Source organism: Vigna umbellata, chromosome 7 (assembly GCF_029865625.1).
Source record: "Vigna umbellata cultivar VRB3 chromosome 7, Vumbellata_1.0, whole genome shotgun sequence".
In the NCBI taxonomy this organism is placed as follows: domain Eukaryota; kingdom Viridiplantae; phylum Streptophyta; class Magnoliopsida; order Fabales; family Fabaceae; genus Vigna; species Vigna umbellata.
Window position 1 is genome coordinate 32765416 of NC_142171.1, and position 11238 is coordinate 32776653.

General features: G+C 38.1%; 2 protein-coding genes across 2 annotated transcripts; one reads left to right on the top strand and one right to left on the bottom strand.

Annotated features, from left to right (window-relative positions):
- Positions 1-1908: 1908 nt before the first annotated feature.
- LOC148195761 (uncharacterized) lies at positions 1909-2535 on the top strand. The gene has a single exon (XM_088095283.1). The coding sequence runs from the start codon at positions 1909-1911 to the stop codon at positions 2533-2535; it is 627 nt and encodes a 208-aa protein (XP_087951409.1).
- A 4127-nt stretch (positions 2536-6662) lies between these two features.
- On the bottom strand, positions 6663-9814 carry LOC124840718 (transmembrane 9 superfamily member 12-like). The gene is made up of 2 exons (XM_047316828.2): positions 9660-9814; positions 6663-9333 (listed from the first exon to the last, which is right to left on the bottom strand). Exon 2 carries the CDS (start codon positions 9247-9249, stop codon positions 7276-7278), a length of 1974 nt encoding a protein of 657 aa, XP_047172784.1. The 5' UTR covers positions 9250-9333; positions 9660-9814; the 3' UTR covers positions 6663-7275.
- Positions 9815-11238: the final 1424 nt, after the last annotated feature.

The window sequence follows — 11238 nt, forward strand, 5'->3', positions numbered from 1 at the left end:
CGCTGTTGCTCTGAGCAACCGCGGCATATACCCTTGTAACTTTTGAAATTCTCTGATTCAGTTAGCCCCTGCAATAAATTGGCAAGGGTATATGCCGCGGTTCTCTGGACAACCGCGGCATATACTCTGTTATTTAATTTTTTATTCACACGTGGCGTCAAAGGGGATGGTTGACTGGAGTATATGCCGCGGTTCAGCGCGGAACCGCGGCATATGTGTTCGATTTATTTACAAAACTGCCACCGCGCACCATTATGCTGCGGTTTCCGATGAACCGTGGCATAATGTGCGCTGTAAAAACCCAATTTTTTACTAGTGTATAAGACATCTATAGAGATGTCTCATTAAGGTTGTCATCATGTTTTATAACATCTTCTTGGAGTGTTAGCTTCTAAGATTGGTTTTATTGTAATTTTCAATAATGGTTTTATTGTAAGCTTCGTGGGGCTCGCAGGCTACTATAGGCGGTTCATTGAAGGATTTTCTAAGATAGTAGCACCATTGACTCGTCTTACAAGGAAGGATCAACCGTTCGCATGGACTGATTTGTGTGAAGAGCGCTTCCAAGAGTTGAAGAATAAGTTGACGAGCGCTCCAGTTTTGGTGATTCCGGACACTGCCAAACCCTTTGAAGTCTACTGTGATGCGTCTCACCAAGGGTTGGGGTGCGTTCTAATGCAAGAAAGACGAGCGGTGGCGTATGCCTCTCGGCAGTTAAAGATACATGAGAGGAATTATCCAACGCACGACCTAGAGCTGGCAGCGGTCGTCTTTGCATTAAAGATTTGGAGACATTACTTGTATGGATCCGTCTTCCAAGTCTTTAGCGATCATAAGAGCCTCAAGTACCTCTTTGATCAAAAGGAGTTGAATATGAGACAGCGGAGGTGGCTCGAATTCCTAAAGGATTATGAGTTCGAATTGCTTTATCACCCTGGTAAAGCGAACTTTGTGGCGGATGCTCTAAGTAGGAAGACGTTTCATGTCTCGGTAATGATGGTTAAAGAGCTAAGTTTGGTGGAGAGTTTTCGAGACCTAAGGTTGCAGTTCGAGTTGGAGCCGAACAGTATTAAATGCTGCACCTTGAGAATATCAAGTGATGTGTTCGACAGAATCTGGATGAAACAACGAGAGGATGAAGAATTGATGAAGATTTTAAGCGCGCTCGGTACGGATCAAGCCAAGCATTTCAACGCTGGAACGGACGGCATGTTACGTTACATGGGACGGACGTGCATTCCCAATGATGGCGAGCTGAAGAGGATTATCTTGGAGGAAGGACATCATAGTCGTCTCAGCATACACCCTGGCATGACTAAGATGTATCAAGACCTTCGACGTTCGTTCTGGTGGCCAGGAATGAAGAATGACGTTGCACGTTTTGTGGCATCTTGTCTGACCTGTCAGCGAGCGAAGGCGGAGCATCAGAGGCCGGGCGGCCTACTGCAACCTTTGGAGATTCCTGAATGGAAGTGGGACAGCATTTCAATGGACTTCGTGACTCACTTGCCTCGCACGGTCAAGAATCACGATTCTATTTGGGTAATAGTGGATCGTCTAACGAAGAGTGCTCACTTCCTACCCATCAACCTGAAGATGTCGTTGACCAACTTGGCCAAGCTCTACATCAAAGAGATCGTTCGTCTGCATGGAGTGCCGTCCAGTATCATCTCTGACTGAGACACAAGATTCACCTCTCGGTTTTGGCAGTCGTTGCAAAGCGAACTGGGCAGCAAACTCCAAATGAGTTCAGCGTACCATCCTCAGACGGACGGTCAATCCGAGAGAACAATCCAGACGCTTGAAGATTTGTTAAGAACGTGCGTACTTGATCACATGGGCGTTTGGGATGAAATCCTACCATTAGTGGAGTTCACCTACAACAACAGCTTCCAATCAAGCATTGGAATGGCTCCATTCGAGGCTCTTTACGGACGCAAATGTCGTACACCACTTTGCTGGTTCCAAGAAGGAGAAAACATATTGACTGGACCCGAGCTCGTTCAACAAACGACTGAAAAGGTGAAATTAATTCAAGAGAGGTTGAAGACGTCCAGAAGCAGGCAGAAGTCCTACGCAGATAAGAGGAGACGACCCTTGGAGTTCGAAGCTGGCGACCACGTTTTCTTGAAACTGAATCCAACTACTGGAGTAGGCAGGGTGTTACGACCAAAGAAATTATCTCCCAAGTTCGTGGGGCCGTATCAAATTCTAAGGAAGATTGGACCTGTAGCGTACGAGCTAGCTTTGCCTCCTCAATTATCCAACCTTCATCCAGTATTTCATGTCTCGCAACTCCGAAAGTACGTGGCCGATCCCTCGCACATATTGGAACTGGAGAACGTTCGTCTTCGACAAGACCGAACGCTAGAGATGAAACCGATTCGCGTTGAAGACGAACGCACTAAGTTATACAAGGGAAAGGACGTTCGGTTAGTTAAAGTAGTGTGGGACGAAAAGACGGGCGACTCTACCTGGGAAGTGGAAGACGCTATGAAGGATTTATACCCTCACCTCTTCTCCGGTAAGATTTAATTTTCGAGGACGAAAATTTTTGTAGTTAGGGGGATTGTCACGCCCCATTTAATACCTCTGTGTTTCATTAATGCCCCACGCCCCTCCACGTGTTGTGCCATTAATGTGCACTTTCATTCTCTGAATATCTCTGACATGTGTCACATCGGAAGGTTCTGCACTCAATTCTGGAAGCCAGGTGTCAGCGCGGGAAGGAACGTCCGTATGAATGGGTAAGAGAATTAAATTTCTCTGAACAACTCTTCCCCCCTCTGCGTACACCTTCTTCTTCCCCAGGAATTTAAAATCTCCATTTTCTCCTCCTTCTCTCTAGAACCTCCACCTTCTCTCTACCATAACTCACTTTCCTCTCCTCCGATTACGTTTCAGAGACCACAGAAACGTTCCCTGCACCAAGAGCTTCAGACTGAACCGAACAACTTACGGTTCTGGTAAGTTTATTTGGACGTTCGTTTCTAGAAGTTCCTGCAAACCCTATTCCGTTGCAGGCAAAGGCGTGGACTAAGTCCTTTCTTTTTCTTTGGTTAGTTTAGTTGGAAAGCGTAAGTGAAACGTTGAGGGAGTCTCGGTTAGACGAATCAAGATCCACTCAGTTTAGGACGTTCACTACAATCCGGGTAAGGGAAGCTTTAGTAAATTAATTTAATACTTGTTTGATGTGTATGAAAGCAATGAAGTGTACTGGATGTCTGAAATGCATGAAATATTTGATGTTTAAGTATGCATGAACGAGCATGGTTGCACTGGATGTATATGATGAATATTGTTTGAACTGTATGCTGAGAATGAAACGTATGATTTGGAGTATGATTAAATTTCTGTATGGTTTGGGATGATAATATGAATTTTGTAATGTATGAGATTTATGGTGGAGAGAAATTATAAGTTATGAATCGTATGAAAACTGTAAAGTTATTGTAAAATGAAAAATCTAGAAATTTTCATATTCTCTGCTTGATAATGTACGCTCGTCATCGAACTGTCTTAAACCGTTCGGTTTCCCTTGAAATAACATAGAATAAGAATTCTTTCATTTGGAAAGGATTCTGATTAAGAACGAGCGTCCTTTGAGTGAAGGGTTAGGTTTGAGCGTTCGGCTCAGCCTAGCGTGTCCAACGATTGAAATAAATTGAAGTATTTTAGTAACGCTCGGTTTTATATTCCAGCGTTCGTCATAGGTAGCGCTTAGTCTTATACTGAGCGTTCGTCCAAATGAGCTCTCGGTCTTAGATTGAGCGTTCGTCCTAGTTAGCGTTCGGTCTAATACCGAACGTTCGTTCTAAATAGTGTTCGTTCTAATTAGTGCTCGGTCATTTACCTAGCGTTCGTCCAAAGCAGAGTTCGGTTTTATAACTGAACGCTCGTCCAAATGAGTATGTGGTAAAGGAACGCTCGGTCCTATACCGAACGTTCGTTCATTTCTAAATTATCAACGAGCGATAATAGCGTTCGTCCCAAATTTGAAATAGCGTTCGTCCTTACTATCTAAATAGAGTTCGTCCACTAGTCCTATTGACGTTCGTCCAAGTCCTCTGTGACGTTCGTCCAAAATTCTTTAAAAGTCTATTTTCGCGCTCGGTCATTGACTAGCGGTTTGTCTCCTGAATTAAATCTTGTCCAGTTTATTTATCTAAACGACTTGTGATTTTACTTATCCATTGGATTCGCTCAAGTGTTACTGAACTTAGATTTTTTCTGAGTATTATTTGGATCGTACTAGAATCAGTTCATTTAACTGATTCGAAGGAGTCTTTCTTGGTCTAGTTCTTGACGTTCGTCCTCGTTATGAAGGGGAGTGAACGTTCGTCTTTTAATGCAAGTGAAACAAAGAATGAAAGTGTTAATAAGAGGTTGAATTAAGATGTGCGAACACCATGAGGAATGAAATTGTGATTGTGAAATTTGAACGAGCGTTCCAGGGTGGAACGACTCTTGAATGGAAATTGAGATTTGTAAGTATGAACGTGGTAAGCTTAGATGGTGGTTCATCCTGATATTCCGTGAGTGCTCGTTCTCAAGTAGAGAGGAGTATGTCATACGTGGGAATGGCAGGAGGTCTAGTCCATAACTGTAACTTGGACAGAACAGACTAACCTCAGGTGGCTACTGATGAGCATTCCAGTTACCCCACCTGAGTGCACGGACGCCTTAGCTACACAGGTTTGATACAGTCCGGACGGTCGGTCTAGCATCAGGGTTTGGATGGAATTATTGTATGTATTGTATGTACATGTTTGTGAATTTACTTGCTGTATTTGATAAGTATGAAATATATGTTTTACTTAAATTAAATTCAATAAGCTTACCCTTGCACTTTCCTTGCGTTGTCGGTATATGTGTATCCGTCTTGTCCTTGCCATGATCATCCGTGTGGATGTGAGCAGAAGGTGATGCTTCTCTGGAGCAAGCGCTTGAAGAAGAAGTCCTAGCTGGGGAGAATCTCGTTGAAGTGGAAGTGAAGGCCGAGCGGTAAAGACGTTCGGTTTTCAGTTAGTATATTTGGGTAGCGAGCGGCTGTGAGCGAGCGCTCTTTTGGGGATTGTAAATAGTTGAACGTTCGGCCAATATTTTGTAAACCGTTCGTTCTAATTCTTTTGTGAACGCTCGTTATTTTTGTGTGTATATGTAAGGCCGTTCGGCCATTTTTGCAACTGCTCTCTTAAATTGTAAAACTGCTATATAATATTAATACATGTTAATATTCTATTATATAGTTGATAACTGTATAATTTTGGGATGTTACACTTAACGTGAGTAAAACACTAATATTTTATATGTATATGATAGAACATATATATAAAGGATAACTAGAACACTAGATTGTATAAGGTGGAACAAAATAAGTGTTAATAGTTCTTTTCATTTATATATATATATATATATATATATATATATATATATATATATATATATATATATATATATATATATATATATATTGGAATAAGTGAGAAAAACTAAAATGAATTGATTAGTAGTATCTTAGTTAATTCAATACTTAACAACTTTTTGCTTAATAAAAAATAGATAAAAAGACTAGTACTCTAATCATATACGGTGGAAAATAAAGTTTGAATTGAATCTTAGTCCTATACGATGTAATGAATATGGTTTTTAAAAAATTAATTGAGTGTTAACTTTAATTAATTTAAGTTCTCTAATTTTTAAATTAAATTGAATATTAATAAAAATCAATGAAGAATCATAATTTGAAAAGCAAGAAAATGAACCTAATTTCATATCAGTAAATCAAATATTTTAATCCATCTTGTATTTGTTTCTTGTATATTTTTTTTTATTTAATTGTTCTTATTTAATTTCAGAACTATCCCTCTTATTTTGCTTTTAAAAACCAAAAACATTATAACGATTCTTCCTTTATTAGAATTATCATGGTAGGCATTTAGGTAGTTTATCATTCTGTTTTATTTATTTATTTATTTTCATTTAATTTATGCATAACATTCTATTACTTTAGGTTGTTAATTTTATTTATTCTTATTTACACTAATTTATTTGATTTTATTATGCTTTGTTTGTTTTATACTTCTTAAGAAGTTTTATAAGAATTGATTTTAGTTTAAATAAATTCCTTGTCAATTGAGACAATTGGAATGGTTTTATCCTAACTAAAGTTCTTCACTATTCACAAAACAATACTAAAGCTACATTAGAAAAATAATGTTAATTTAATAATGTCAACGACTATGTTGTCGGTGCTAAGTGCCATACATAAATTATCATTTTAATGTCACAGAACAAATAACCCATTAGAAATTAACAGATTTGATAGTAAATTATATAAAGATCCTTAAGGTTTTTTAAGGTTAAAAACACAAACTTATGTAATAGAAGGTTGTTTGTTTTGTGGAAAAAAATTTCCGTAATACAAGGGGAAGATTGCTTTCGGGAAAAAAAAAATCTGGAATTGTTTATTATGTTCCAGAAAATAATTTCCACAAGTGATAGGGTGCTAGAAGAAATCTGATGGGAGACAGAAAGTAATAGCCTACTACCTTTAGCCAATAATTTCCGTCACCAAAAGTTATTAACTCATGTACAAGCTGCACCCGCTAAAATAAAATTGATATAATAATATTCTGAAAGCAAAAATGCAAACAATCAAGTTTAAATAAAATCCTTTTGATAGTATATAATAAGTCACTTTCCCTATCCTATACTAGATCACTTTCCATCCTTCAATCCACAAAGAAGCTGGAAAATTATAAACCCAGAAGCACTGTGAGTATTACAACATGTTCTGAAACCATATATCTATCTAGCATCATTCTTCTACAGCATTGAAATGAGACGAGACAGATTGAATTACATCCTTCTAAAGACATTCAAACTAAAATACTTGAAACATAATGATCTTAAACACCAGTTGATTACTTGAATGAGTACACCAGTTTGGGAAACAGGCAGAAGCAGAAGAAATTACAACCTTCTAAAGACATTCAAACTAAAATACTTGAAACATAATGATCTTAAACACCAGTTGAATACTTGAGTGAGTACACCAGTTTGGAAAACAGGCAGAAGCAGAACAAACCGCAGATTCCATCAACATAAAACCGTTTGACAACAATTTTAGACAAAGAATGAAGTACCACTCGTTGCCCTACTCTGCGTTGTGATCAAGATATAAAAAGGATGTGATCGAGATACAAAAAGGATTCGGTAGAAGTTATATCAATTAACCTTTTGCATAGTTAATGCACAACGGTAGCAAGAACCTCAATCTATCTTTACTGATGAGAACAAGTAGTGCACAAAGTAGAATGACATAAGAAAGCCGATGGTGCCGGTTGACAACATGATTGCAATGGCCATGAGCAGTGAATAGCCAAGGTAAAGCGTGGCTGAGACTGGTCCACTCAAACTCTGCAGGTCGAAGACCAAGTAGTTGATGGAGTATAGGAAGACATAAAGAGCCACAGAGCCTGAAGCAAAGAATGCCTTCCACCACCATTGCCAATCTTCCACACATAGATGCATATAAGTGAGGACAACAGACACTTCAGCACAAACGATAATTAGCAATAGAAGAACAACCAACAGGAAACCAAAAACATAATAGAACCTCCCAAGCCAAATACTTGAAAGGATGAAGAAAAGCTCAATGAAGAGGGTTCCAAATGGAAGAGTTCCAGCACCAAGAACAAGAAGCCACGATGGGTATTTACGAGCAGGAATTTCCCTTGGAATCTGGTTAGTGCGCACAGGATATTCAATCGGCTGAGCTTTTGTCCCCATAAATCCTCCAATGAGGGTAAGAGGTACTGAAATGCAGAACCAGAGGAAGAACAGCTCAAAATACAAGGAAATGGGTATGGCACCAGTACTGTTACTGCTCCATAGAATGAAATTTAGTACTGTAAGAATAATGAAAGCAATTCCAGGAAAAAAACATGCAGCCAACCAGGAAATTGATCTCCACCCTTCCGCTGTTCCTTTTATTGTCCTCCAAACACGTACGCTGACGTAGCCTGCAGCAATGCCTAGGATAAGATACAAAAGGATCATCCCAGTTAGCAGCATTCCTCGGGATGCTGGTGACATAAAGCCAAGCGCCGCAAAAACAATAGTAACACCACCCATTCCAAGAATTTGAACCCCATCTCCGACCATCACACAGAGAAGCTTCGAGCAATAAGGCTCCCTAAACACATCACCCACAACAAGCTTCCATCCAGAGAGCTCCTCATTCATCTGAGCTTGAGTCTCTTTGTCCAGTTCCTCGTACCTAGTCAAGTCCCTTCTCACAGTTCTTAGGAAAATGACAAAAACAATACCAGCAAGGAAAGAAATAACCATGAGAGAATTTAAGATTGAGAACCAATGAACACGGGAACCCTCCATCTTCAAATAAGCATCCCAACGTGATGGCCACCTTATATTACTTTTCACGAATTCAACCTCGTATGTGAACGATATCCTTTCCTGCTCTCTTATCACTTGATACTTTTCAAGCTCAGTAGGGCAGTTTATAGGCGAAAGAGTATCATACATTTTGTGCTTTGCCATGACCTCCGGATCATATTTAATACTACAGGGGACAACCTGAAAACCAACTATTTCATACCCGGAAGCCTTTTTCTTGTCAGACTCGGAAATAACACCCAAACCCTCCTCTCCAGTCCCCACAATTTGGACCCCACTTCCTTCATATTCATGAACCAAGACCGTGAATTTAAGGTGGTTAATGATGTAATCTGCACCGCCATCAGGTGGAGTGTATCCAACAGGGAACCCCGTCCACTGAATTTTTACACCATTTTGGTTTGTAAACCTCATAACAGGCAAGTTGTCAAGGATCATATTCACTTGATACAGATCCCGCGTCCTTTGTTTAAGTAGCTTCACCTCGTGCTCATTCAACGGGGACGCAGTACAGAGGTAAACCGTCTCGTTAACATTCATTCGGAATCGATACGGCGAGTTATCGATCTGATCTCCCATCAGAAGTTCTCCAAGATTCTCAGCACTTTTCTTTATACCACCGACAGGTGGGCAGTAAGGGAGGCTGTAGTAGCTGAAGGGAAGCTCAGTTTCAATCGAAGTCAACGAATTAACTTTGGCTAATATCGGATCTTTATTTGAATAAGTGTGCATATAGCTTCCAGGGAGGTAAAACCCATTGGTAACTTGAACAAAGACGACGACAAAAAGGAAAGCCCAGGAGCAGAAGAAGGGTTTTCGCAACTCCATTTCCTCCAAACTTAAATGCAATACAACAACAAGCTAACACTAACACCACCACCACCACCACAACCGGTGCAGTCAATACCAAATCTAGACACAAGAGTAAAAGAAAATTCAACATCCATGCCAAAGATAATAGAAACAAAAAGAAATAACAAAACTCAAAGCATATAGCATAAAAGGGTTCTTATCAGATCCATGAGTGAACAAAAATCAAAGCATCAAATATGTACTGATAACATTACATAAAAATGTAAACAAAAACCCAGAAAACAATTCAATAAACAGCCACGGGTATCATAAGTTGCAACCCAAACAAACAGAGTAGATAAAGAGAAACGAAAAACCGCTAGATCTAGGAAAGTCGTCGTTTATCCGCTAACAGAAAGACATAGTGAGAGATCGGAGAAACCCACCGTGGAATTTTGCCGATATATTGAGTTTGAGAGAGAGAGGGAGAAGGGGGAGAGATCGCAACGAACTGATGATTCTTGTGTAAGAGTCGTAGTCGCAATGTGAGTGAAAAAGAATCAGAAAGGCGTCATCAAAAAGATCATTGGGTTGGGCATTCTATTCCTATGTGCTTTTTGCTTTCTACACCCTAGTCATTACTAACTGCACCTCGTCCTAGGACTATGGGAAGAACAAGAGATGAAAAAATACCAAGGAAAGAAGAAAAAGGAGAAAACGAGTTACAGGAAAAGTTTGTTCTGAAAACTTTTTCTCATATATTTTGAAAAGTTTATTATAAAATATTCATTCTAAAAACATTACTCCAAAAAGATTGTTTCATAATACATGTAAGTTTTTTTGAAGATCTTTTCTTAAAATTTCATTTTAAAAATTCTATTCTAGAAATCTTATTTTAGAATTTTTATTCTCAAAATTCTGTTCCAGAATTCTCTTTTCAAAAATCACACTATCAAAATTCTGATTCAAACATCATTTGAAAATTCTGAAAATTTTTCATAATACATCATCTAAAATCATTTTTACAAATAATATAGAACTATTTTGAAAATTATGGAATTACACAACAAATTGTCTGGTGAAGGAAGAAAAAGTCTTCCAATGTTGTAGATGAGTCTACTTCTTTGTATTTTTTTATCTCTTAAATTTAAGTGAAAAATTAAATTAGATTTTTTTTTCAAAAGGTCAACCCAATTTAGTCTTTCAATTTTAAAAATATATGAATCTAATCTTTTTAACCAAATTTTATTTGACATTTCAAATGTATTTTATTATAATATTTGAGTTCTTTATAATGTTTGACATATTTGATAGTTGAGAAAAAAATAAACTTAACAATTTTTTGTTAAAAGGATTAAATTGATCCAATTATAAAGATGTTCATTAAATTAGTCTAAAATTTAAAAAAAAGGACTAATTCTAACTTTCGCTAAAAGTTAAACGACAAATTTATATTTAACCTTTAATAAATGTATATTTTTCTCCTTTTCAATATTTTTTTTTCAAATATTTTTTTAATTTTCAAATTATCTTGGTTGAAGATTCTTCTTTTCAAAACCAAGATACCCTTCTAAATTCTTTAATTATTTGAAGTACTATGAAAATTTGAATATTACCCTTACTTTTGTGATACGTGTCTAATGTTTTATTTTTCTATCATTCAATCATTTCATACACGAATTTATCATGTTACCTTTTATTCTTATTTAAATTTGTATGGGTCATCCTTGGTTTTTTCCGGTTGAATGTTTTTTTCTCCCCACCTCTCCACTCATTTGTTTAATCTCCCCCTTACTTCTTTCTTGTAACCCTTGTCTTAGGTTTTCTTATTTTTATACACATCGTGCATGGAAAGTGTACCGACAGGTCCTCCCAGCATATACCGAGCGAGCGGTTAACACTGCTGCCCGCCAAGGTCAAAATAAAGAACGAACGTCCAAACGAACGATTGTCCGAGCTTTCATGGAACGAGCGGTCTTCCAAGGTCGCCCATCCAGGCGTGGACAAAACCCCTTTGCATAATAA

What these genes read in the sequence shown, in the direction of transcription:
- LOC148195761 (XM_088095283.1), top strand. Translation starts at nt 1,909, where the DNA reads ATGGCTCCATTCGAGGCTCTTTACGGACGCAAATGTCGTACACCACTT.
- LOC124840718 (XM_047316828.2), bottom strand. Translation starts at nt 9,249, where the DNA reads ATGGAGTTGCGAAAACCCTTCTTCTGCTCCTGGGCTTTCCTTTTTGTC.